Below are 24,660 nucleotides of genomic sequence, written 5' to 3'. Positions count from 1 at the left end.
ATCGATTAGCGATGTCTGCCATGGGTGAAACTGGGGCAGCAGACACCTAGGTACCATGAACTTGCTTTCCCTGTCCTAGAGTCTCCTTCCGAAAGCAACGTATCAGGTTAATCAAAGCAGGAAGGAGGACTTGGGCTGAAACATGCTTACTAGCAGCCTCTAGTGGGAAATGCATCAGGACACCCAAGTCATTCTAAAATTACAGGATTAGCCTGGGACAAACGGGGTCCCCTGAAAACATAAATCATGGTCTTGTGTAGCCCAAGCCCTTTTGTTTGGGGTGGAAGAGCTGCAGCGGGACAGGGTGGATGTGAGCACAGCTGTGTCTGGCCTGCATTCTCAGGAGTGAGTGGGACTGGCTCTGGGCAGGGTTGGTGGGGAAGCCCAGAAGTGCTAGCTAGAATCCTGGGGTGCTACCACCTAGGCAGCAGGCACCCTCTCTCTACTGAGCCAGGGGCTGAGCCAGGGCCTGCCCCGCCTGGTAGCACCCCAGAAGTACACTCACCTAGGCAGCAGGCACCCTCTTTCTACTCAGAGGTGGGTCTAGAATGAAAGCTCTGCCCTTTCCCTGGGCTCTGTTCCCCAGCTCCCCCATGAGAGGTCCCCCCAAAGAAGACGTGGCCCAAGCACCCCCATCAGGAGTCAAGTAGCCAACAAGCGTCCCCAACTCTAACTTGTCCAAGCGTTCAGAAATGTCACCACACAGATCAAACACCACCTCTGCTATGTCTCCTGCACATATGCTGGATAACTAGGTGAAAGCAGGGTCCCCGACACACACCCCGAGTGTCCTCTGTCCTCTCCTTAAAATGGCTAGTACTTCTCCCAGCCCAGTGTGCCGCATCCTTCTCCTGGGCCTCCAAACCCATGGGGGTCCTTGCCCCTCCCCCTCCCCCCGGCCCCCGCTTTTCCCCCTGCCTCTTGGTCTGGGCAGGCCTCCATCTGTGCCCTATTGGGCCTCTCAGGGTTGGTCAGTGTCTCTTCTCTCTCTGAATTAACTTGACATAACCAGACAGATGGAAATGATAAAATTAGAACATAGCTTTCCTTTGGGGACATCCCACAAACACTGTAGAGTTTTCCAAACAAAAGCAACAGAGTGGATAACATTGGGGGTTGTCCGCTATTCAGAATTCAGAGATGTTACAAGGAAGTAGTAAATAAAGGCCAATATGGGAGGAAAGAAAACCTGTAAATTGGAAGGCTGTTGGCGTCGTGCGATTCAATTCGGCCTTTTGCTATTGTAATCAGCTTAAGTTGAAGACGACTCCTGTTTAAATGGGAAACACAGGCTGTTGTTTTCACCCTGGCTCCAAATTTCAGGGAGCTCTGCCTTCAGGGAGGAGGGCTCCGCGGTGCTCCTGGTGGGTTCTGGTTCTCAGCAGGAGAGGGGAAGGCCAGGCCCAGGGGCCCAGCTGGTGGTGGGCAGGATGGCGGATGAGGGGTGGAGGCAGAGCGGGTGGATCCCTGGCAGCGGCTTGGACTCCGGATTTCAGCGGCTGAGGGGCAGCTGCCGGGCGCCCATGCTCAGATGCGGAAGTGCCGGCAGCGTTAGTACTGAAAAAGGATGACCTGCAAGAGGAGGGCGTGGGAGGGGGCTGAGCCAGGGCCTGCCCCGCCTGGTAGCGCCCCAGAAGTCCTCGAAGGCATGGAGAAGGAGGCGGGCCCAGGGCCCACATCTAGGTTCAAATCCTGGCGCAGACACTTACTTGCTGCGGGGCCCTGGGCAACTCACTCCCCCTCTCTGAGCCTGTTTCCTCATCTGTAAAATGGGGATGACAACACCTCTCTCTCAGAATGGGGAGGATCTGGTGAAATCCAAGAGCAGCAGCAAGTGTCTCCTGGGCACTGTACCTGGCACTGGGTACAGTGCACACTTGCATGATTTCACAGAAGCCTCACCTCAGCCCCACGAGGGTGTCCCACCACCATCTCCTCTTTACAGGGGAGGCCGCTGAGGCTGAGGAGGTGAAAATCAGTGAGCCCGCAATCACACAGCCAGGAAGAGGTGGACCCAGCACTGCAACCCAGGCCTAGGCTCTAGAACAAGCTCTCTTCAGTAGACCCACTGCCTCTTCCTCTCCAGGCCACCCTGACATTTACCCGCGGTGCCTACCAAGCACCAGGCAACAGGCCAAGCCCTTCATGCAGCCAAGCACCTCGACGGGCAGGTGGCTCAGACACGCCAGGTGCCCGACACACAGTGGGTGTGTTCCCAGGTCTCAAAGAGAAAAGGTGGCTGAGCTGGGGTCTGGTCTGCCTGACTCCAGAGCCCACATCACACGGCCTCGCCCACTCACCCCACCTTGGGCCGTGCTCCCCTCTGGTCTCTGGGATGTCTGCCTGACTTTGGACTCTTCCGAACAGAAGCTCTCTCAAGAGGGGTGACTCTGAAAGATGCTTCCCGTCCATAAGCCTCAGTCTCTCCATCTGATCGATGACGGCCGGGCCCTGATTTCTAAGAGCCTTCCAAGCTCTGAACTGTGGGATCTGGGCCCATGACCGGGAATAAATGTGGTCCTGGGGCTTCCCTGGTGGCGCAGTGGTTGAGAGTCCGCCTGCCGATGCAGCGGACTTGGGTTCGTGCCCCGGTCTGGGAGGATCCCACGTGCCGCGGAGCGGCTGGGCCAGTGAGCCATGGTCGCTGAGCCTGCGCGTCCGGAGCCTGTGCTCCGCAACGGGAGAGGCCACAACAGTGAGAGGCCCGCGTACCAAAAAAAAAAAAAAAATGTGGTCCTGGAAGCTCACAGGCAGGTGTGGCCAAATGATGATGTGGTGGAGGTGGAGGGCGCTACCCCAGATGCCCACAGCGCTGTCCTCCCGGCCAGGCCAGTGCTGGGCTTGATGAGTGGGTTCAGGGGGCTGCCCTAGGGGGCCCTGAGTCTCCTCCTCGCTAGGCTGGCTCAGGCCCGGAGGGACTTGGGAGAAAGCCCATGCCGTTCTGCACTGACTGGCCATACACACAGCCCGCCAGGCTGGCAAGATGTGGACAGAAAAGGTCCCTGGCCGCTGGCAGGAAGGTCTGGCAGTGAGAGGGCGGAAGGTCATGGAGGAGGCGGAGACATTTTTCTGCAGAGCCGCTGGACACGAAGTTGGGGATATGGCCCAGCAAGAGAAAAACTCTGGCTCAGCAGCCAAACCCAGGGGCCAGAAAACTTCCACGACCAAAGCTGCCAGACTCCAGACCGGCTCATCCTTCAGGCTGAACCAGACATAACCACAGGCTTAGCTGAGAAACCAGGAGATGAGGGCTCGCCTGCAAGAGCTGAGCCCAGCCCTAATCTGTTGCAAGGCTCCCCTCTCCTCTCCAGATAATGCCCAGGCCCCTTGCTTGAAGGTGCAAGGCCTTCATTATGTGACCCCCTGTCAGCTCCCACCCCACCCAAGGCCTCAGCTGCACTAAACCCCCCACCATCCCTCAAATCCAGGTCCCTCCAAGCCTCTTGCCTCGGCACGGGCTCCTCGTGTCCCCTGCTTCTTCCCGAGAGCTGGCCACTCCCTCTTCTGAATCCTCGAAGGCCACGTGCATCCCTCACCGCAACTGCCCCATCAAGCTGGGATGTGGCTGCCTGCCTCCTGCTCTAAGCCACCCACCCACTCCCTGAGGACAGGGACCACACCAGCTCGCCTCTGCAGTCCCGGTGCCAGGTCTGACAGGACAAACTCTCTCCCACAGGACGGGGGCAGCTCCGAGGCAGGCAGTCCTAGGATGGAGGCCAGCTGTACCCACGCTCACTGTGTGACCCTGGGCAAGCTGCTGCTCTGACTGAGACCCAGTTTCTGCAGTTATGAAATGGCATCAACCATAGTCATCCTCCTAGGGAGACAGTGAAGGGCGAGGTCAGAGAGAGCGCTGTGTAAACTGTAAAGTGCGGCACAGAAGGAGGTCACTACTGAACCAGGCGGACTTCAGAGTCTCACAGACTTGCTGCATCCCCGGACAAATTGTGTCACCTCTCTGAGCCTCTGTTTCCTCATCTTTACCATGACGATGCCATCCTCATATCCACAGGGTGACTGGGTGGCATCAGACAACACGTGTAAAGTGCTTCAACCAAAAGCAGCCCTTCCTGTATGACTACCTCGGAGGGGACGTTCCTGGGGCGTGCTCACCCGCCACTGGGGTCTGCGGGATGTGGGGCTGAATATGTACTACCATTTACTTATAAACCTACTGGTCTTACTGGGCTGTCCGTACCTCCGCACCATCTACTTTCCCCACGGTACCCAGCACAGAGCCCAGCACAGAGCCTAGCACACAGTAGGTGTTTAATTAGGAGGCAGAGTAAGAGGGGCTGTCCTGGAGGAGTAGTCCCACCCCTGTCTGCCTGCCAAAATCACTGGGGCTGGGTATTACACCCGCAGATCCCGGGGTCCCGTCCCAGAACTCCCCACCAGCTCTCTAGGGGCGAGGCTGGGGAATCTGCATCTCTACACGCTGCCCAAATGATGCTGCGGCACATGAAGACTGCACTCAGCCCGAAGGCCTGGCCCTGCCTCCCTGGCCCAGCACACCCAATGACTCCCGGGGCTCCCTGCCTCTCCGAGGACCACTATAGTGATGCTTCTAAAAGAGGCCTCCAGGGCCCACCACGCTCCACACGCCTTCACCTGGCAGCCCAAGGCCCCCGCCTCTCACTCTGTTTCCTCCCAAGTCTGTGTGCCAGCAGCACTGAATTGCTCTGGGTTGCCTGAGAGCCGTGGCGGCTCATGCCTTCCCGGCTGAACTCTGAGGTTGAGACGTGCCTGCGTCCAGGAAGCCTTCCTGTGTCTCTCCCGAGCTGCGCCCCACCCCCCAGCTCCCTTGGCCTCTGCGTCACAGTTTGATCACCCTTTGGTGTAACTGTTGGCCTCCTCGAGGGCAGGGACTATGCCTTCCTCATCTCTGTGCTCCTGGCAACTGACTCGGGGCTCGCGGGCACAGTCAGTACATAGTGAATGTCGGCTGAATGAGTGAACGCATCAAGGCACAAGTTCTCATTCAGGCTCTGTGACCTTGAGCCACCTGGGCCTCAATTTCCCCGTCTCTAAAATGAGAGGGTGTCTGAGAGCTGTGGCTTTCAAGGCTCGCTGGGAAGTGTCTGGGAGCTGAGCCGGAGGTGAGGGCCCTACTCACTCCGCAGTTTCACCCAGAGCAGCTCCACCCCCTTTCATCTGCATCTTGTGTTATGGAAAAGAGTAAACAAACGGTTCCCGGGCTTAAAACGAAGCTTTCAAGCCACTGGACTGGGCGATGTCCGAGCACCGTTCTGGGTGTCCAGTCCTAATGCTTGAGACAACTAGAGATCGGGTTCCACAAAGGAGGCCTTACCAGTTGACCACGGTCACTGGCTGGCCTGCTGTCCCCGGGCCCCACCAGCTCGGGATATTCACTCCCAACAGACAGGAATACAAAGGAGGAAGTAGGAGAAACCCGTGAGGTGGTGGGAGGCGGGGTGGTGTGTGATATAAGCCCTCCTCGGGACCGCCAAGTTTGAGCAAAGTAACTAAATTCACAAATCTGAAAAAGAGAAGGCCAGCCATGGGCGGGCGTGCTGCGAGGAGGCTGGCCACGCGCACTGAACACACTGGCGCCTGCTTGAGGGACTACTACCTCAGGGGCACAGTGGGGGCCTGAGTGTCTGGGCAGAGGGTCTGCCACAAAGTGGCATGGTGCCTGCTCAGCGATGAGAATCCTGCCAGGAAGCCGTTCCTGGCAAGGTGGCTCTGACCCACCCAACCCAACCCAGCTCCGTTTACCTTCTCACCCCGGTTGGAGAGTGGCCCATCCATATCGGCTTTGAGGTGGACGGGGGGCGCGGTGTAAGGCAGCCGGCAGTGCACCTGCCCACACTGTACCTGACCTGTGGACGAGAGGATGCCTTGGAGCCCATCCCCCAGCCTCCATGCAGGATCCCACCAGCCCCAGGCTCGGTAGGCTGGAGCCCTGGGGCCAGTTTCACCTCTGCCACTTACCAGCTGGGTGGTCCTGGGCAAAATTTCAATAGGGTACCATTTTTCTACGTGAAATTCTTTATGAGCTATAAAGTGTTACACGATAACTGTCTAGCTCACTGATAAATAAACTCACAAATGAGTATGGACAGGCACCCCTATGTTCATAGCAGCACTATTCACAATAGCCAAGACATGGAAACTACCTAAATGTCTATCGACAGATGAATGGGTAAAGAAGATGTGGTACACATATACAATGGAATACTACTCAGCCATAAAAAAGAACGAAATAATGCCATTTGCAGCAACATGGATGGGCCTAGAGATTATCATACTAAGTAAAGTAAGTCAGAAAGAGAAAGACAAATACCATAGGATATCACTTATATGTGGAATCTAAAATATCACACAAATGAACTTTTGTGCAACAGAAACACATTCATAGACATTGAGAACGGACTTGTGGTTGCCAAGGGGGGCTGGGTGGGAGAGAGGTGGAGTGGGAATTTGGGGTTAGCAGATGCTAACTATTATATATAGAATGGATAAACAGCAAGGTCCTACTGTATAGCACAGGGAATTGTATTCAACGTTCTCTGACAAATCATAATGGAAAACAATATAAAAAAAGAATGTGTGTATGTATATATATATATACATACACACATATATATATGTATATATATATACACACATATATATGTATATATATACACATATATAACTGAATCACTTTGCTGTACAGCAGAAATTAACACAATATTGTGAATCAACATTGAAATTAAAAAAGTAAAAAAAGAAAAAGAAACGGATATGTACAGAACACCTCCTACACGCAAGGCTGTACCCCATCCATTAGAATCCTCCCTTGGTGCACTGTACCTTCTTATCTCCCAAGAATCACCAAGGCTTTACCCCCACACCCTAGAGGACTCTGCACTCATATGTCACCTTCCTTATGATGCTCTCCCTGACCATCCATTTACAATTGCAACCTAACACCAACCCTACCCTCCCTGTCATCCTTCTCAGCTTTATTTTTCTTCTTTAGCACTTACCATCATCTGACTTACTGTATATTTTTATTTTTTATTTGATATTATCTGTCTTTGCCAGCTGTAATGCAAGCTCCAATGAGGGCAGGAATTTTTGTCTGTTTTCTAGATTCTAGATCTTTGTGGATTTCCAGGATCTAGAATGAGGCATGGCATCTAATTTGTTGAATGGGTCTCTGTAAAACATCTAAAATGGCGGTGGCGGGGGTGGGGGGAGTCCATCCTTATGTCTGACCCAAATCTCTCATGCTTCAGCCTCTTTACCACTACAGTGGAGAAGTCTATGGCCTTGCTCTTCTCTGCACTTCATCCTCTTTGGTCAGAGGCGAAAGAGCTCTGTACAGAGACTTACAATTGATATGTAACTTAGGACAAGTCACTGTTCCTTTCTGAGCCCCAGTTCCCTCGTTTGTAGAATACGGTGGTTGTATAAGATGGGGGATTCTTAACCTGGGGGGTTTTAGGGGTCCACAAACAGCCTGAGATTACATGGGAAACTGTGTGTGTGTGCACATTTCTGGAATCTGATTCCAAAGCTTTTTTTTTATCATATTCCAAGTTTGAAGTCTCCGGGAAACTTAGGAACCTGTGAATTTAGTAAACGGCGAAGAAGAGTGCTAGGGTGACCTTCAGTCATGCAGCAAGAGGCAGCAGGTCCAAACACCCTTGATGCCTCCTGCCCTGAGCTGGGTTCGCCTTAAGGGGAAAAGGAAAGGTTACCTCAGCCCCTTCTCTAGGTGTCCAAGACAGTTCTAGACTTGGCCGACAAACTGTGTGGGCAGAGTCCTGGCACAGCTCCGAAGGCCATGGCCCCACTCTCCACGGGGCCACCTAGATCCATTACCAACTCCACAGCAAGTGCCGGCTGGTGGCCCAGACTCCTGGTACCTAGAGAGCCCCTGGTCCTTGGCTCCTTTAACAGATGAACTAGATCAACAATGGGCTCTCTGCAGCCTCAACATGTCATTGTTTCAAAAAGAAAGGGGGAAAAAAGTCCCTCCTACTAAGCAGATGGTTCAGAAATGGAACAGAACAAAGAGACACTGTTTCCAACTGACAGCCTAGCGCAGTGAGCAGGGCTCTACACTCTCAGCTCCACCAACCAGAGCCACTGCCACCACCACAAGGGCAGCTAGTACTCATCCAGCACTTACTAAATGCTGAGGACGTTAAGTCAATGATCTCATGTGATGCTCGTAACACTGCTTTGAGATACGTATTCTTTCCGTTTTTTTAAAGGGCTTGGATTCTTACTGTCCTCATTTTTTACAGATGAGGAAACTGGAATTCAGGGATGCTAAGAAGCTTACCCAATGTCACACAGCTAGTTAAGTGACAGGGACGGGATCCGAAGCCTCACAGCCTGATGCTAAAGCCCACATTCAATCATTAAGGAACCTGGCTCCCACTAACTTACTGTTGGCCCTTGGTTTCCTCATCTGTACAATGGGATGGTGATGTTTAGAAACATGTGGTAGGACAGTGCCTGGCACATGGCAGGGACTCAGGACACAGCTGTGCTCTCCCTGACCTCCCTTCTCTTTCCCTTGGAGCCAGAGAGGGAGGGTTTGAGTTTGTGGGTATGTTGTCATCACTGCTATATTTCTGGTCATGCCCAGCTTTGAGGAAACAATCAATAGAAACAACCTCAAAGGGAAAGAAAATCTGTGATAAGCACCGCTCAACAGCAGATTCACTGAATGTCCATCCCCCAGAAATGCACAAGCCTACTCTCTCCCCCAGGTTCCTGCTCGAAGGTCACTCCACCACAACCTGCCACCCCCTCTCCACCACAGTGCTCAGTCCCCACTGACATGCCTGCCCTCCATCCTTTATTCGTTTATTCTCTCTCCCCCCTCTCCCGTCCTGCAGCGTGAGCCTTGGGAGCACACAGGCTTTGGTCTGTTGTGTTTTCAGTTGTATCCCAGAAGGCACTCAAAAAATATTAACTGAACACATGAGTGGACCCTCATAACCCTGTGAAGTAGGCATTATTAATGTCCCAGTTTACAGATGAGGAAACTGAGGTTCAAAGAGGTCAGGTGATTTGCCCACGGCCTCACAACCTTGGGTACTCCTGCCACCCTGGCTTTCTTCTGCAACCCCAAACGCACCCATGCCACGCTTTCTGCCTACATTCGGTTCCTCTGCTGCCTGCACCCCTATTTCCCCACTCCTTGTGTCTCACTAATTCCTACCTATCCTTCTGGTCTCAGCCCACTGATAGGCAACATCTCCAGACACTCCCAGCCAGCATCTTGACTACAGGAATCACCACAATTAACACCACACGCTCATCTATCTCGTATTGTTCCCTGTCTCTCCCGCCAGAACCCAGGCTCCCCAGGACAGGCCTTTAGCCCTCTTGTTCTCTCCCTAGTCCCCGGGGCCTGGCACCGAGTGGATGTTTGGAAAGTACCAGTATTTTCTGAACGGCTTAATGGCTTGCCTCTACTAAGGGTCGAGCCCCTCTAAGGCAGAGCCGGGGCACTTAACTCCTCTCCACAACCACTAGGTCCGAGGGACTGCGGAACCCTCGTCTGCACGCACGAGGCTCCCCATGCCTCCGCCGCCCACGAGCGCTCATCTACACCCCCCTCTCCCACAGGCCGGGCGACCAGGCTGTGGCGGTCACTTACTCTCAATGTAGCCGTGCAGGGTGACCATGCGAGCCCGCTCGGGGCTGCTGAACGGGGAGTAGTGGATGTCGTCGGACAGGGCGGAGGGGAGGCGGGACGGCGGCGCCCCGGAGGGCGGCACGGGATGCTGTGGTGTGTGCTTTTTATGACGCGCCCGGCAGTTTTGAAACCACACCTGGAACGACAGCCTCAGCAGCCTCAGCCTCGCGGAAGAGAGTCGGACGCACCGCCGGGGGACCCCAGGAGGGACTGCCTCGTCGCCAACTCAGGAAGGGCGGCCACGTGCGCCCCGAACCCGCAGCTCCGCAGCCCAGCTACGCGCTCGCGGGCCCACCCCCAAGGTCCCTAGGCCCCGCCCCAGACCCGAAGGCCCCGCCCACCCCCGGCCCCACCTGGATGACCCTTCGGCTGAGGCCCGTCATGTCCGCAAGCTTCTGCAGCGTCTGCGCGTCGGGGTTGTTGTCCTGCGCGAACTGCGCCTGCATAACCTGCCAGGCGCCGCGGGGCGGTGAGGCACGAGCCCGCCGAGGTCGCCAAGGCCCCGGCCCAATCAGAGGCTCCGGCCCGGAGGCCACGCCCCAGACAGCTACAGCCCCTCCCCGCCACCCGCGGGTCGGGCAGAGGGGCGGAGTCAGGAGGCCCGTTCAGCCCCGCCCACTCCGAGGCCCGGCCCACACCCGGCCACTCGCGGCCCGCCAAGGTACCTGCAACTGCTCGGCGGTGAAGGACGTCCGCGCGCGCTTGGCCGGCTTGGGCTGACTGTCCTGTTCCGAGGGCACTGCCCCCTCCAGCGTGAGGCCGTTCCCTGAGGGCGACAGAAGTGGCTGACCACGCGTCCCCATCTCTTCTAGTGGCAGCCTGGAAAGGACGGGGGTGGCGGGAGCTGGTCCCTGGAAGTGTCGGGAGCGGAGTGGGCTGGGAGGGGGGATCCCAGGGTCCTAGTCCCTGAGCTCAGTCTTTGGGGAAGGGGCTTCCACTTCTGAGCGTCTGCTCAGTACCAGACGCTTCTCTTTCGGTGTGCCCTTTATGTCTCACAGCCCTGAGCACGGGCGACATTATCCTCGTGTTACAGCGGAGGAAACTGAGGTTCAGAGAGAAGAAAATCCCAGCTCTGGACCTTTCGACTGGTATTCTGACAGCTGGCTGACTCTAGCGCCCCAAATTGGGCTCCCTCCTTGATAAACTGGGGAAACCAAGGGCTGGCGGAGATGAGAAGCAGGCAGGTTACAGAACTGTGATCCTAATTTTGTAAAAACGGATGGGAGCAAAAAAGTTTGGAAGGATATACACCAAAGTGTTCGCAGGAGGGAGTGCAATTATGAAGACCCTACTTTCAATGTTTCTGCAACTTTTGAAGTTTTTTCAACAATCACGTGTCTCATCACCTTATTTCTCTAAGGTTTAACTTTGTTAACTGGAGTATACGTTAGTTATTCTCTTTCCATTTACATTACTTTTATAATCACACTAAATGTATTCCCATTTTAGTTTTTAGTACCTCATTTTTTGCAATGCAAAGGTAATAAGATGCTCCTTGCCAAAACCTCAGAAAATTCAGATAAGCACAAAGAAGAAAATAAAAATCTCCAGGAATTCCACCACTGTTCATAATTTTTTTAATTAGGAAAAACACTAAACAAACACTCCAACATACAGACATAGAACGAAATCTGGGAAGATAGACACTAAAATATGAGGGGTGGTGGCATTCGAAGTGGTTTTATTTTCTTCTTTTTGCTTAACCATCTTTTCTTAATTTTCTATAATGGGCATGTGTGTGTTTAAGATTAAAAAGTAAACCAGTAGCCAAAACTGAGGGCTGGTCAGTAAAGGAGTCCTGAGACCATAAGCCTTCAGGTTCCCTGCGTGGTAGGAGTCTGGAGTCAGGCCTGACTGTGAGAGCTGGAGTGTAATTGGCAAGGTTGTGACTAGGGGTAGTCCTGGTTGGTCCAGTTATGGAAGGAGCCTGGAGTCACTCCTGAGCCATGGTGTGGGGGAACCTCTAACTCCTGGGCTTCCATCCCAGCTCCACAACTGACTTGCCCAGTTACTTGCAGGTAACTTCAGAGCACCCCAGCTTCACTTGCTCCCCACCTAGACCCACTCAGCCCTGATCCTGGCTGGAGAAAGTGATGGCTCTGCTGTGGCCATGGCCAAGAACACTCTGGGGACGTCTAGACTAGTTCCTCCTCAGAGGCACTGGGGACGGGGCAGACACTTTATGACTCAGCCCCCATGATCCCAGGAAGACCTGGACCCTGCCCCTGAGCCTAAGTGTCTTGGGAAATCACAGTATCAGAGCCAGAAGAGATTTAGGGATCTTTCTAGTCCAATATCCATCTTGAAACTAGGGAGACTGAGGCCGAGAGAGAAAAGGAAACTTTGTATGTCAGCACAACACGCCAGAAGCAAACCTGAAGCTTGGGTCTCCAGACTCAAAGGCCCCTCTCCTTACAGTCCAGGATGAAAACCCCACCCCCAAATCTCTGGCCTGTAGCTGCTGCGGTGGGAGTTGGGAGAAGAGGGTCACTTCATCTCTCGCAGACGGGCCCAAGCCTGGTTCCAGGAAACTGGAGGGGATGAGCCTCCAGGCCAACCAGAGCTGTCCAAAGGTGGAGTAGGCTGCCCCATTATGAGAATCATCTCTAGGGTTCACTGAGCGCCTCTCGGCTTCACAGCACATCGGCTCACCTAGCTTTGAGGTATCCTACCATCAGCCCCATTTTACAGATTAGGAAACATAATTTGCAAGGACCGGCTGTGACTTCCAACTTTCAAACAAATGGTGGAGCCAGAAGCGGCCAGATCTGTGTGCAGCCCCACCCCCATGCTGCCTGCAGGTGATAAAGGGGGCAACTGGCTCTAGCGAAGTGTGGGCAGTCCCTGGGGTGCTGGGGGGGGGGTGGTCAGGGAAGGCTGGGGAGCCGAGGGGCGACCAGTTTCGGGGCGGGGCGGGGCGGGTTGGGTACCGTTCTCGGCGGCCCTCTTGAGATTCTCAATCATGGTGTCGTAGTGGATGCGGCAGAGCACCTTCTCCTCGACCAGGCCAAACTCCTCGCCCGTGGACAGCTGGCGCTTGCACGAGAAGCAAGCGAAGCAGGCCAGGTGGTAGGCATTGCCGCGTGCCCGCCGGACCCAGTCGCTGGCGTAGATCTGTCGGCCGCACCTTGCGCACTTGGTCCCAAATCGGCTGAAGGACACGAGGTGGGGGTGGGGGGCGAAGGGGAGGGGGTGGCGCGGCTCAGACAGGCCATCCAAATCCTAGTGGCCCGGCCGCGCCCCGGTTCCTGAGGGCCTCCACGCGTGCATTTCCCTTTGCCTGGATTCACCACCCCCTGCAGCCAAGTCCCACCTAGAAGGCAAGCTGGTAGGTGGTTTTTATTTTCTTCCTGGTGCTTTTCTGAGTTTTCCAAATTTTCTTCAATGATCACTTAACATTTGTATATAGTATTAACCTGCTCATTAAAATATAAGTGTTAGGGGAAATTTAATAGTAGTAATAATATAGGCAGATTTATGAGCACTTAACCACTTGCCCAGCAAGATTCTAAGTGTTTTACGCTGATCGTCCCAAGTAATCTTCATTTTGCAGATGAGGAAAATGGGGACCAGAGAGGTAAAGTAACTTGCACAAGGTCACACAGCTTGCAAGGAGAGAACTCCTAGCCAGTATGACTCCAGAGGTGAATAAACTGTAACCCAGCTGTAGAGAAGCTCAGAGTTTCTTGGAAGCATAGACAGATATGCCCTTACTAGCTTTGTGACCCTGGGCACATTGTTTAACCTCTCTGAGTTCTCATTTTCCTTGCCCTGAGCTGAACTAGGTGACAACAGCAGCTATGGCTATTTGTTTAGTGCTTTGTAGTCTATTAAGTAACCAGCTAGTCCCAGACTCTGGAGTCCTGTGTCATTCTAACAAGACAAAAAAGCCCAGATCAAATGCCCCACTCTCCCTTAAGCCTTCCTTGATTCTGCTTCTTCCCCTTCTCCCTCCCCCTTTGTGGTGTGGCTATTTGGGTGTGGCTGCCTCCACCACCAGACTGGGAGCCCCTCCAGGAAGCAGCAGTCTGATTTGCCCTGTCCCAGAAGTTAGCCCAAGGCCTGTCCCCAGAGCACCAGGGAAAATTTGTTCTTGAAGTGAATGACTCACTCTGTGACCCTGTCCGGACCCTCTGAGCCTCAGTTTCCTCTGTTTCAGGGAATGGTGCTTTCACCCATCCAGCCTCTCAAGCTTAGACACCTAAATCATACACTCCTCCCTCCCCTCAATCCCCCATCCAACCAATCATCAGGCGCTGTTGGTTCCCTTTCCTAAGTATCTCTGGGACCCATCTCCTCCTCGCCACCGCCGCCACCGCCCTCCTAAACCAGGCTCCCACCATGCGCCCCTCGCTGCCAGTCTCCACACCCATCCTCCACGTAGTGGCTACAGGGAAGTTTCCAGCATGCACACTTTACCCTGTCCGCTGCCCTGCTTAAAATCCTCTGGTGGCTCCACTCTACCCTCAGGATCTGGTCCAAGATCCTTGGGAGTTTACAAAGCTCAACAGACCACATCCTCTCTGGCTCCTCTCCTCCCTAACCTTCCTCAAGATCCCTCACCCTACACTCAAGCATGAGCCCCAGTCAGCTACAGTGGAAGGTTGATTCCAGGTCTTATGGCCCCCTCTGAAGCACTTTCCCACCCCAGGCCTTCGCACAGGCTGTTCCCTCTTCCCATCCTCCCCCCACACCCCCAGTCCCATGGCTCCCAGCACCACCTTCTCAGCAATGATCACACCGGTTTGTGAATGTCAGGTTTCTTGGCTCTCCCTTCCACCCCTGGTATTCCTGGTAAAGGAGCTAGAAGATTTGCCTCTGTGTCCCCAGAGGCACATTTCCACCCAAAAGAGCACTCGGAAATGCCTTTGAGTGCGTGGAGGAACCAGCCCAGCAAATGCGCCCTGGTTACAGCCTCGCCTGCCTTAGCAAATGCAAGCAACTGCCGGTTGAATAAACGGTCTCGGGTTGAACTGAGTACAGCAGAGCGGAGGCCTCTGCCAGCCCCGGCTCTAGACGTACCCCCAGTGCCATGCCGCTCTGTCAGACAAGGAACCCTAGGGGACCCTGTCGGCGGGCGGCGCGGTTCGCTCAGGCAGCGCTGCGCACCTTTGCGGGTTCGGTCAATTGCCTCCCAAACAGAAGTGGTTCCCGACCCCGGAAATTCGGCTTCCCCGGCACAGCCCGCCGTCTCCGTTCCCAATCTCTCAGTAAAAAGGAGAGGAAGCCGCTTTGCCCACCGGAGCCTCCTCCCGCCGAGGGGCCGACCCCAAATTCCGAGGTCCGGCTCAGGATTGGGAGAACTTCCGGGCCTCTGAAGGGAGGAAGAAGGGCCAGCCGGGTGCAGAACCCTCGCTGCGCTCCAGCGTCCTGGGCCGCAACTCTTTCTTTGCATCCCCCTCGCCGCAACCACGTGAAATGGGGACTCTGGCACCCAATTTGCACACGTGGAATCGGAGGTTCAGGGTGGACAAGTGACTTCGCCAAGACCACACGGAGTGTGGGGCAGGGGTTGAGGTCCCCTCCGAAGTGCAAAAAGAACCCCTAGAACCTGCGAAAGCAGCCGGACGGGAGATGCGTGGAGTTGAATCCCGGTGTATGAACAGGAAAGGGGCCTGGTCTGACCGAGTCGCAATCCCCACTCCGGGCCTTGGGACCTGGAAACTCCCGCGCGCAAGGCATAGGAACCCTCAGGCTCCGGTAAGCTGGGAGTGCGTTCCCAGGGAGTTGAAAGGGCCGGGAGGCGAAGGTCCGGGCCCTCAGAGGCCGGCAGGAGCCGTTGCGTCTCCAGCCTGTCGTGTTCCGGGATCAGTGCGCTGAGTCAGAGTGTAACATCTCGGATCCTGGCGCTTGGCTCTGCGGGATGCCTCGTTCTCGGCCAAGACGCATCGAAGACTCCCCGCGCATCCCTGATCTTCCCGCTCCACGAGCCCCGACGCCCGGGCGCGTTCTGCGCCTACGTTGGCGGCTCACAGTGCCCTCATCCCTTTGCTCTGAGGCGGGAGCCGCTAGCGACCTGTCAGCAACTTTCTCACCCTCTGCGTGTCACCCTAAATGCCAGGAGCTGTCCCCAGCTCTAGGAGCTCCCTGCGCTCGGCGTGTCTCCGCCCAGTCAACGAAATCATCCTCCCGCTGGATCCTTGGATGGAGTTGGGGGGTCGTTTTGCAGTTTTCGGGCCGCTCCTGAAGCGTGTCCCCCACCCGGGGAAGGGGTCAGTGGCACAAACAAGGGGCACGAGGAGGCTTACAGATCCAGGCTCTGACAAACCGACAGACTCCTTCCCAGGCGGGCTGCGAGGCCCGAACCGCCGGATTCCGGAAGCAGCGAAATCGGCGGCGGAGACAACGAAACTTCAAGAAAGGGGTGTTCGGGAGCTGCGAAGGGAGCGCCAAAGCGATTAGGGGGCGCGGTCATCGCCCGCCACCCCCAGCCTTGTGCGCGCCCCTCCCTGGGTCCCCGCGCGCGCCACGGGGCAAAGGCTCAAAGCACAGAGGCGCTTTGAGGATGGAGAGATGTTGGACGGAGGCTGCGCATCCTGGCAACTGCTGGAAGGAGCGGAGTGGGCCACGCGCACCGCCTTGCCCTCTCTCCCCGGAGCAGGGAACGGAGACATCTGGGTGCTAGTGGCTCCGCAGAGGGAGCTGTGCGCCACTGACCAAGTCAGGCTCGCTCCCCCGGCCTACCTCTCCTGGATACCGAGTAAGAGCTCGGAAGTCATTGGTTGGGTGAATGAGCCTCAACGAAAGAGCCCATCGGAATTTCACTGCGACCCCTGCCCATTACTAAGCTACCCCTTTTCTGCATGAGGAAACCGAAGCTCAGGGTGGGAAGGGCAATGTTAATTAAGAAGCTGGTGAGCCAAGGCGGTGCCACTCAAACCAGGCTTCCCTTGTTTTGCGTTCGGGACGCTCGCTTGAGGGCCTTAGAGCGAGTCTATGAAGCAAACTGGGGGGGATCAGAGGTGGAGTCCTTCCTATTCCTCTGCTCCTCCCCTTCCCGGCAAACCATTCGGAGAAGCAGCCAGAAACAACAGAACCAGCAACTAAGAGGTTAAAACGGCCCACTCCTCGGAGGTCCCAGCGCAAGGCCCCTCCCCGAACGCCTCTCTCAGCTCCCCCAACATCTGTCCCCCAACAGCTGGCGGCCGCTGGGCTGCTCTCTGCCGCGGTGGGGGGCGGCTTCCCAGCTCTGAACCTCCCGGGGTACCCTAGCTCCGGGGGAGGGGGTGGGGTTCTCCCGCTGGAGTCCGAGGTCTGAGCGTGGGTTCGGGGCAGAAGGAGGGAAAGAAGGCTGCGGGCTTGTCCTAAGTGTCTCGTGCCAAGCTGGGGACAGCAGGAGGTAGGGCCCCTCCCAGGCCCAGCCCGGGGCACTCTCTGAACCCCACCCGCATAAACACAAGGAGAAGCAGTTAACCCGTTACTCCCCACTCCCATGGTCAGGAGGCAAGAGGGCTAGAGACCCTGGTGACCCGATCCTGGCAAAGTTGCTCCAGTCACTGGGACTCTGAGGTCACTTCACTCCAGCCCTAGTACTCCCAGGGCCCACCCATGGAGAGTCACACAGCACAGCAGGTGCTCCCTGTGGGAGCCCTAGGGCCACGGGGGTGGGGTGGGGGGAGGTGGCCTTTGCCATTGCATGGGCCCCACCTTGCACAGGGTGGCTGCTGACATGTCTCGGCTATAAAAGAAGAGTATTGAGTATCTAGACACAGGGATGGTGAGTCAGGCAGCCCTGGGGCTTATGCCAGTTCTGCCGCTTATTAGCTGTGTGACCTCACCACTCAGGGCCTCAGTTTCCCCTCCTATAATGTAGGGATTATGACAGTAGCCTACTCACAGGGGGAATCTGAGGAGTCAATGACATAAAACAATGAGATGTAAAGGGTTAACACAGTTCCTGGCTTAGAGAAGAGCTCCGTAGGGTCTCCTGACAGTGTCCTCGTCCCTGTCTGGTCCCTTCTTCCACCCTCTAGCTGGTGGGACCCGGGGCACAGCACTTTCCACTCTCTCAGGACATCATCTCCCCCACTCTACAATCAGCAAAACGCTTCAGGAGGCCAGGAGCTTGAAGGGCACTGCAGACCAGTCCATGCCTGCCTTTGGGGGGCGGCAGCCACAGGTTGGTGGGCAGGAGGCAGCTGTCTGGGGTTTTGAGTGCTGAGGGCAGTGGAGACATGAATGCCCCAGAAAGGAACGCTATTTTACCTCCAGGACTTTTTTTTTTTTTCCACTTCTTGGAAGAAAATAAAAAACAGTCTTAAACCCAAAAAAGTGAAGAAATTAAAAGCAATACACATTTTCTTGGTGGTAGTTTTTTTTTTTTTTTCCTGCTAGGACTCAGGGGGTTAGGGGAGGTGGGAATCTGGTTGAAGCCACAAAGGCTGGTGAGGTCCCTCTTTGGATGGCAAATGGAGAAACTGAGGCAGAGAGGTCCAGCGACCTCACACTGAGGACACACAGCCAGTGGAAAACCAATCCCTTCCAACAATGCAAAGCCAGGAGCAGCATTGGACCCCTGGACCACCTCCCCACCCAGGCTCTGCAGCCTCCTGCCCCGATGAGCTTGGAGTGCCTTCCTAACTTCTAGCTTCCTGAGTCCCCAACGCTGCCAGCTCTGCCAAAGGAGATAGAAGAGGGGTCTACAGGCCAGTGTCAAGGAGGGGCAAGATAGGGGATAGAACTGAGAGGAAACTTTTCCCTGGGGAATAAGACCAGAGCCAGAGGACCTCGGAAGCTACCAGTGCCCCCTCCAGGGGGTCTTGGCCACTTCCTCCCTCCCTGCATCCTGTCCAGAGATCTTGGCCTCTCTTTGGGGTGAGCGCTCCAGTCCACTTCCCATCAGACTCTCGACCTTGGGCTTCAGGAAACAGAGGGCTAGAGGATCTGAGCGCTCAGCCCTTCCCTGAGCCCCAGCTCTAGAGAGGGGCTCTGTCTCCCGTGCTCCCATTCCTGCTCTCTCCAGGAGGGGCTCCTTCACAGCAGCCGCCCAGAGCCTGGGCTGCCACACGGGGCACTCAGTAGTCCCCGCCTGGCACTCCGCCTGCTTTTTTCTCTCCCTTTCTGTGGGTTTTATTATTTTTGTTACAGGTGGGGCTGCCAGGGATGAGTTATGCCTGCAGGGAGACCTGGCTGGGGGAGAAATGATCAGAAGAGCCACAATTCTTCTCTCATCCCAAGGAATGTGAGCTTTTATTCTCTCCATTTTCTTAACCAAAAATCTGTTTCAGTTTTGCTTTGGGGGCTCTTGTCACTGCTGGAAAAGGATTAGCGTTCAGAACCTGCAGCCCAGAAATGGCCCATCCCCATCCTTGCTCCCCAGACTGCCTGAGGAAATGCCATTAGGGGATTATGTCTGGAATCCTGTCACCAATGGTGACAGTGATGACATCTGTAGCACCTGCACTTTAGGGAGCCTCTACTGAGCCTTCCTCCCTTCACTGGCCTCCTTGGCGGCTCAGAGAGATAACCCTGGTAGGAGGACACTGAGGACAGAACGATGCAGGGATTTGCCCAAGGTCACACAGTGATCAGGGCTGGCCTGGTGGAGCCTGGTCTCTGTGTCTCCACAACAGCTGGACATCCCATTCCCCACCCCACCGCAGTGGGAAGGGGGACTCCACAGCCGGTGAGGTGCTGAACAGTGAGATCAGGATCTGAGTTTTGACTAAGCCTTGAAGGTCTAGGAAAGCACGTCAACCACGGGGGCTTGGTCCAGCCTGGGCATGAGCTGGGGCTGGAGCTGCAGCAAAGACATGTGGCTCACAGGGTAGCAGGTCTGTCCCCACCAGGAGAGCAAGGAGAGGGGGCCAGGCCTGCCTTACTCTACGGGAAGAGGCCTGCTGGGTTTCCCAGGCCTCAGCCGTGTCCCTGGATAGCTGATGAACCCAAGGAGCCCTGAAAGAGTAGCTGGCTTGTTTTTCTTTTCTTTTCTTTTTTTTTTTACCAACTGGAGTCAGGCCTAGAGCAGGGCACTGGCTACACAGGGACCCTAACCTCCCTCTCCTGCCCTGGCCAGCTAAGTGTCAGATGGGACAGTGGAGGGGAGACATCACACTCTGGTTACACACCACACAATGATAACCCGGCTCTCACATACACACACACACCACAGCCCACATCCACATCCACAAATCCACATTCACCTCACACCGTTGAGCCCCCAATGCCTGGGTTAAGGCCGTAAGCAGAAATGCCCCCTCAGAGGAGGGCTGTGTGGCGGGATGGGGAATGAAGGGATTTCAGAACCCTCACCTGCTCACCTCCAGATCCCAGTCCAGATGTGAACTTGTCTTGACCACCTTGCACAACACATACACACACGTGCACACGTGCACACACACACGGTCCCGACATTCACACAGCCACACACTCTCTACACTCACACATAAACTAAAAGACAAATGCTTGTTGTAAAGGAACACCTACGCTGTCCACATACCCCTCACCCTGCTCAGTGACACATTCCCCCAGCACCACTGCACAGATCCGGGCAAGACAGACACACAAGCATCCTTGAGTCCCATGAGTCCCAGGCCACCTGGCAGGGCCGCCCCTCCCCATGCACACCCCAGCTGCACTGCCACTCACAGCCATGCACCAGGAAGAGTCCGTTTTTTCGAACCAGGCTTCCTAACGTTTCCTTACAGTACCCCAGCCCCCAGTGCTGCTAGCTTCTTCCTAGATTCAAGGTCCTCTCTTTCCAAGTTCCCAGAGACTCAATGCCGGGGAAGGGGGCGGCACTGCCTTCTACTGCATCCCCTGACTCAGGGGATCTTTCTGGGGCTGGGGTCTTCCCAGGAAGATTGAAGCCATGACCTCTCCCGAGGCAAGGATGGGAAGGATGTCGGCGGACTGGGGAAGGGGGTGGTGGTGGTTATAGGGGAGTAGCTTTCTCCACTTCCTGAGAAAGCCCTTGGTAACAGGCGTGCGGCCCAGGAACCAATCTCACTCTGCTCTCTTTGGACTCCGTAGGCCCGCTGGACGGGCTTCAGGCCTGCTTCACGCTTCCCGCCGGGATCGAGCCGGCAGCCGCTGCTCCTCTGACCTCGCAGTGACCTCGACCCCGTGACCGGGTCAGGCCCGAGCTGCGCGGTGAGAAGCCCGGCGCAAGCAACGGAGAAGCGGCGGGAGGACTAGCCGGGCTGCTGTTGAGAGCTGAGCGGCGGGGACGCGGCACCGCGGCACAGAGAGCGCAGCCCAGGGCGATCCTACTCGGGGCGCTGGCTACGGCGCCCGACTCCCCCTTCCTGTCCCGGCGGCCCAAAGTCAGAGCCTAGACCCCAGAGAGGCTGAAGCCGGGGCCCGAAACGACGACGGAGCTGGGACTGGAACAGGCACCTGGGATGCAGGCAGAACCCAGACTCGAAACACTATACTCGAGCGATGCCGGGGTCTGAGTTGAGGCGGAGCCGGAGACCGAGGTCGGGAGTTAGATCGATGAGCTTGAATATGGGTTCGGATCCGAGACCGATGCGAGGCTAGTGCTTGGGGCCGGACCAGACTCGAATCCAGCCTCGAACCCGGCCGGGGTAAAAGCCGAGACCAGAGCCAGGGCAAGAGTCTGGAGCCCAGCTCAGGGTCCTGCCCGGGAGAGACGCCGGCTTGGCTGGAGTAGGAGTAGGGTTGGAACCCAGAGCCGGAGCGCACCGGAGATGCAGCCAGGTCGGCTGGGATACGAGCGGATCGGGGCAAGACGGGGACATCAGAGCTCGACCAACGCGCTGGAAGTCGGAACTTGAGCCTGAGACTCGGGCAGGATCCGAGACCGAGCCAGAGACGCGACCAAACCCGAGTGGGCCACAGCAACCGGAGGCGGATCAGCGGCCCGAACCTGTGCTGGCACCCGCGCTCGGCCTGGAGCTCCTGGTTCGTGGCGCTGAGAGCCGGTGGGCTGGGCCCTCGCGGCGCGCCAGAGCATTCGGGACACGGGGGCTCCGGAGCCAGAGACAGCGCGTCGCAAAGGCGGCCTCCACGCGCCGGTGGCCTGCCTGCGGCGACATTGCTGGCCCAGCGGCCGCAGCCTACCTGAAGTAGTCCATCTTGCAGAAGATTTCCTTGTTCTTGATGTAGCAGCTGTTCTGCTGCCTCAGCGACGTGCGACACACGGAGCACTCGAGGCACCGCACGTGCCAGATGAGGTTGTTGACCTGGGGAGGGGGTGGAGATGGGGGGCGGCTCAGCGCGGGCCTCTTTTCACGCCCGGCCCCAGCCTCCCCGGCCCCATTTGCAGACAGATACGCCAGAGCTCTGAAGGTTCATGGGACTTCCCCACTTTTCTTCTGTAACACAGACTCAGGGAGGTAGAAATCAACTCTGCCCATTTTTCAGACAGGAACCCGGGAACGCAGAGAGACGCTACGATTTGCCCGAAGCCACGCAGTCAGGCAGGAATGAGCCAGGTTTCGAATTTAGTGGACCTGGCGCCGGCATCGTTTCCCTACAGTCCTCTGGGTTGCAACCCACACCCCGCCAACACACACAACACTCCGCCCCTGTCTCACCTTGAGCAGATATCGGTCCAGGATCTCGAGGCCGCAGCTGGAGCAGATGTTCTTGCCGGCAGACGGCACGGAGGAGGCGGCAGAGGGCGGTGAGCAGACAGATGGCGTGCTGGGCGTACAGGGAGAGGCCCGACCCTCGTCCTTGTCCAGAGGGCCTGCCAGGGCCTCAGCATCCGACTGAGCCTGCAGTGGGGAGAGAGGGAGAGCCGCGCTCTGAGCTGAGGGCTAAGCCAGGTGCCCAGCGTTGCTGCTGCCTCGGAGACAAATCTGGGGCCTCAGCGAACCAACTAACAACGAAATGCCCCCGAAACGACAAGCCGCGGGCTACAGGACAGGAATGGAAGGGCCTACTGGAGAGGACAGGACGGCTCCAACTTTTAGCACGCGCTTCCTAGGTGCCAGGAGCGGTCAAAGCTCACATTCCCGGCCAGAAAACCGAGGCTCAGAGAGGGGCGGCGCCCTCCGGCAGTCCCCCAGCGCACGGGCAGCTGTTCGGGGCCGGAAAGCCGGGTCAGCTCCCCAGGGCCCGGCCGCCGGGAGACCGGGGACCGAAAGCAGGGCCGAACGAACTCACCATGGCGGGCGGCGCGGTCCCTTCAAGGCAGCGGGTGGTCGCTTTGCAGCCGGACCCTGGCTGGGCCATCACCTGGGGGAGGGGGGAGGGAACGCAGGCGGCGGCGGCTGCAGAACTGGCTTCGCGCAGCCTGAGCCCAGCGCCTCCCCGCGCCTGTTATATAAACCGGCGCGGAACAATGAGTCCTAACTTTGTAGTGGGCATTTAAAGCCCTTCCCCACAAAAGCGGTGTCTCTCTAATGAAGCAATTTGAATTTGGATTGGATTTTTTCCCTCTCTCTCCCCCTCTCCCTGCACTTAACCCGTGGCTCTTGAAGTAATCGCTTAGTTCCCTTGCAATACAAGCCTCTGAGGGGGAAAAAAAACACGCGCACACATACAAACTACCTGCAATTAGAAATTGTCGTGAATGCCCAAGATAAGAGGTAGCCAGAGTGTCAATTCCAACTGTCAATCAGTGAGATCCATCAGGCCGCCCAAAGAATTGCAAATTTGATTTTTTAATGGTAGTAATTAAAAATCGAATTTTTTCTCCCTCCACCCACCCCCTTCCTCGCTCCCTTCTCCTCCTCTCGACACAAAATGCAAAAAGGAGAAAAGAGAGAAAGAAAGAAAAGAAAGAGATGGGGGGTGGGCGCTTGAGGAAAATAAAACCGGGAGCGTTGGGAGCACCAGCCCGTCCACCCCGCGCGCGCGGCGAAATCGGTGCGGCGATACCGACTCGGATTCAGGCGCCTTTCGCGGGCCAGTCGGAGGGAAACCCAGAGCAAAACAGGGGCTAGATCGGGGCCGAAACGGGACCAAAAAGAGAAAACGGAGACGTCCAAGAAGGGGAAAAAGCACCCTCCAGCCCCTCGGAGCGCCCGGGACCGGCCCCGCGCCGAGATTCTCAGCCTTGCGCCCGAACAACCCCCGGCGCATTGGCGCTATCAGCGCCTATTCAGACGGACAATACCCGCCTCGCCTCCTCTTGATTCGCCTGTGTCTTTGCTAAATCGCTTTTTGAGAAATTCCTTCAAATTTTGCATAATGTGTTCCCGCTTTCCGCGACCCCCCCCCTCGCGCTCCTGCATGCTCACACACTCACATACACACACTCCCAAGTGCACCCCAGCACCCCTCCGCTCTGCGGCCGCCCGCCACCCGGCCCGGCCCGGCTGGGTCTCGGCCCCTGTCCGACCCCGGCCCGGACAACTCACCCACTCGCTCTCTCGCTCGCTCACCTGGTCGGTGGCGGGGCCGCCCTCGGCCGGCAGCCGGCAGCCCTCGGGCAGCGCCGGGGCGGCGTTCTCATGCTTCCAGTACATGGGCCGGGGAGCGGCGGGCTCAGCGGACGCGCAGCGCGGAGAGCCGCGCCAAGGGGGGCCACGGCCGCAGCGGGAGCAAAGGCTGAAGCAGGAGCTGGAGGAGAGCGGAGGCGCCGGCCCCGCCGCCCCGGGCCCGGTCCCAGCCGCAGCCCCCACCCCCGCCCCGAGCCCCGGCCGGTACGCAGCCCTGGCCTCCCTGGCTGCCTCCGCCGCGGTCTCGGAAGAAGGTCCCGACAAACTTGGAGAGGCCCCCGCCCCCTCCTTCTTCTCCTCCTCTCCCTCCTCCTCTCCCTCCTCCTCTCCCTCCTCCTCTCCCTCCTCCTCTCCCTCCTCCTCTCCCTCCTCCTCGTCCTCCTCCCCCTCCAGCTGCGGCGGCGGCTGCCCTGCCGCTGGAGCCCCGCTCGGTTCAAGATGAGTCATGCGTGACCAATCCCCTCCCCGCCAAGGGAGAGCGAGACACAGCGAGGCAGCGACCCAGAGACACACACAGACATATAGACACACAGAAACTCAGAGTTGCTGACGGAGAGACTCAGAGACACGCTGACATACAAAGGCACCCTCAGGCACACACGCACCCAGCTCTCACCACCGCCCCTCCCTCAAGGG

The 24,660-nt window shown here is 56.8% G+C and overlaps 1 protein-coding gene across 3 annotated transcripts; it reads right to left on the bottom strand.

Moving 5' to 3' along the window:
• Positions 1 to 1,492: 1,492 nt before the first annotated feature.
• LHX6 (LIM homeobox 6) lies at positions 1,493 to 24,051 on the bottom strand (the record flags this gene model as incomplete). 3 transcript variants are annotated; one of them, XM_082842283.1, is made up of 10 exons in its annotated part: positions 1,552 to 1,572; positions 5,740 to 5,843; positions 9,632 to 9,806; positions 10,024 to 10,119; positions 10,336 to 10,436; positions 12,601 to 12,821; positions 21,695 to 21,816; positions 22,171 to 22,353; positions 22,745 to 22,816; positions 23,968 to 24,051. In XM_082842283.1, the coding sequence occupies 10 exons, from the start codon at positions 24,049 to 24,051 to the stop codon at positions 1,552 to 1,554; spliced, it is 1,179 nt and encodes a 392-aa protein (XP_082698409.1). The 3 variants fall into 3 exon arrangements, with proteins under 3 accessions (XP_082698410.1, XP_082698411.1, XP_082698409.1); XM_082842284.1 differs by lacking the exon at positions 5,740 to 5,843 and having other exon boundaries at positions 1,493 to 1,572; XM_082842285.1 differs by lacking the exons at positions 5,740 to 5,843; positions 23,968 to 24,051 and adding an exon at positions 23,615 to 23,665 and having other exon boundaries at positions 1,493 to 1,572.
• Positions 24,052 to 24,660: the final 609 nt, after the last annotated feature.

This window comes from Leucopleurus acutus, assembly GCF_964270905.1.
Source record: "Leucopleurus acutus genome assembly, chromosome: 7".
Taxonomy (NCBI): Eukaryota; Metazoa; Chordata; class Mammalia; order Artiodactyla; family Delphinidae; genus Leucopleurus; species Leucopleurus acutus.
Note: the sequence above shows the minus strand (reverse complement) of the source record. Positions and strands in the feature narration are given on the sequence as shown.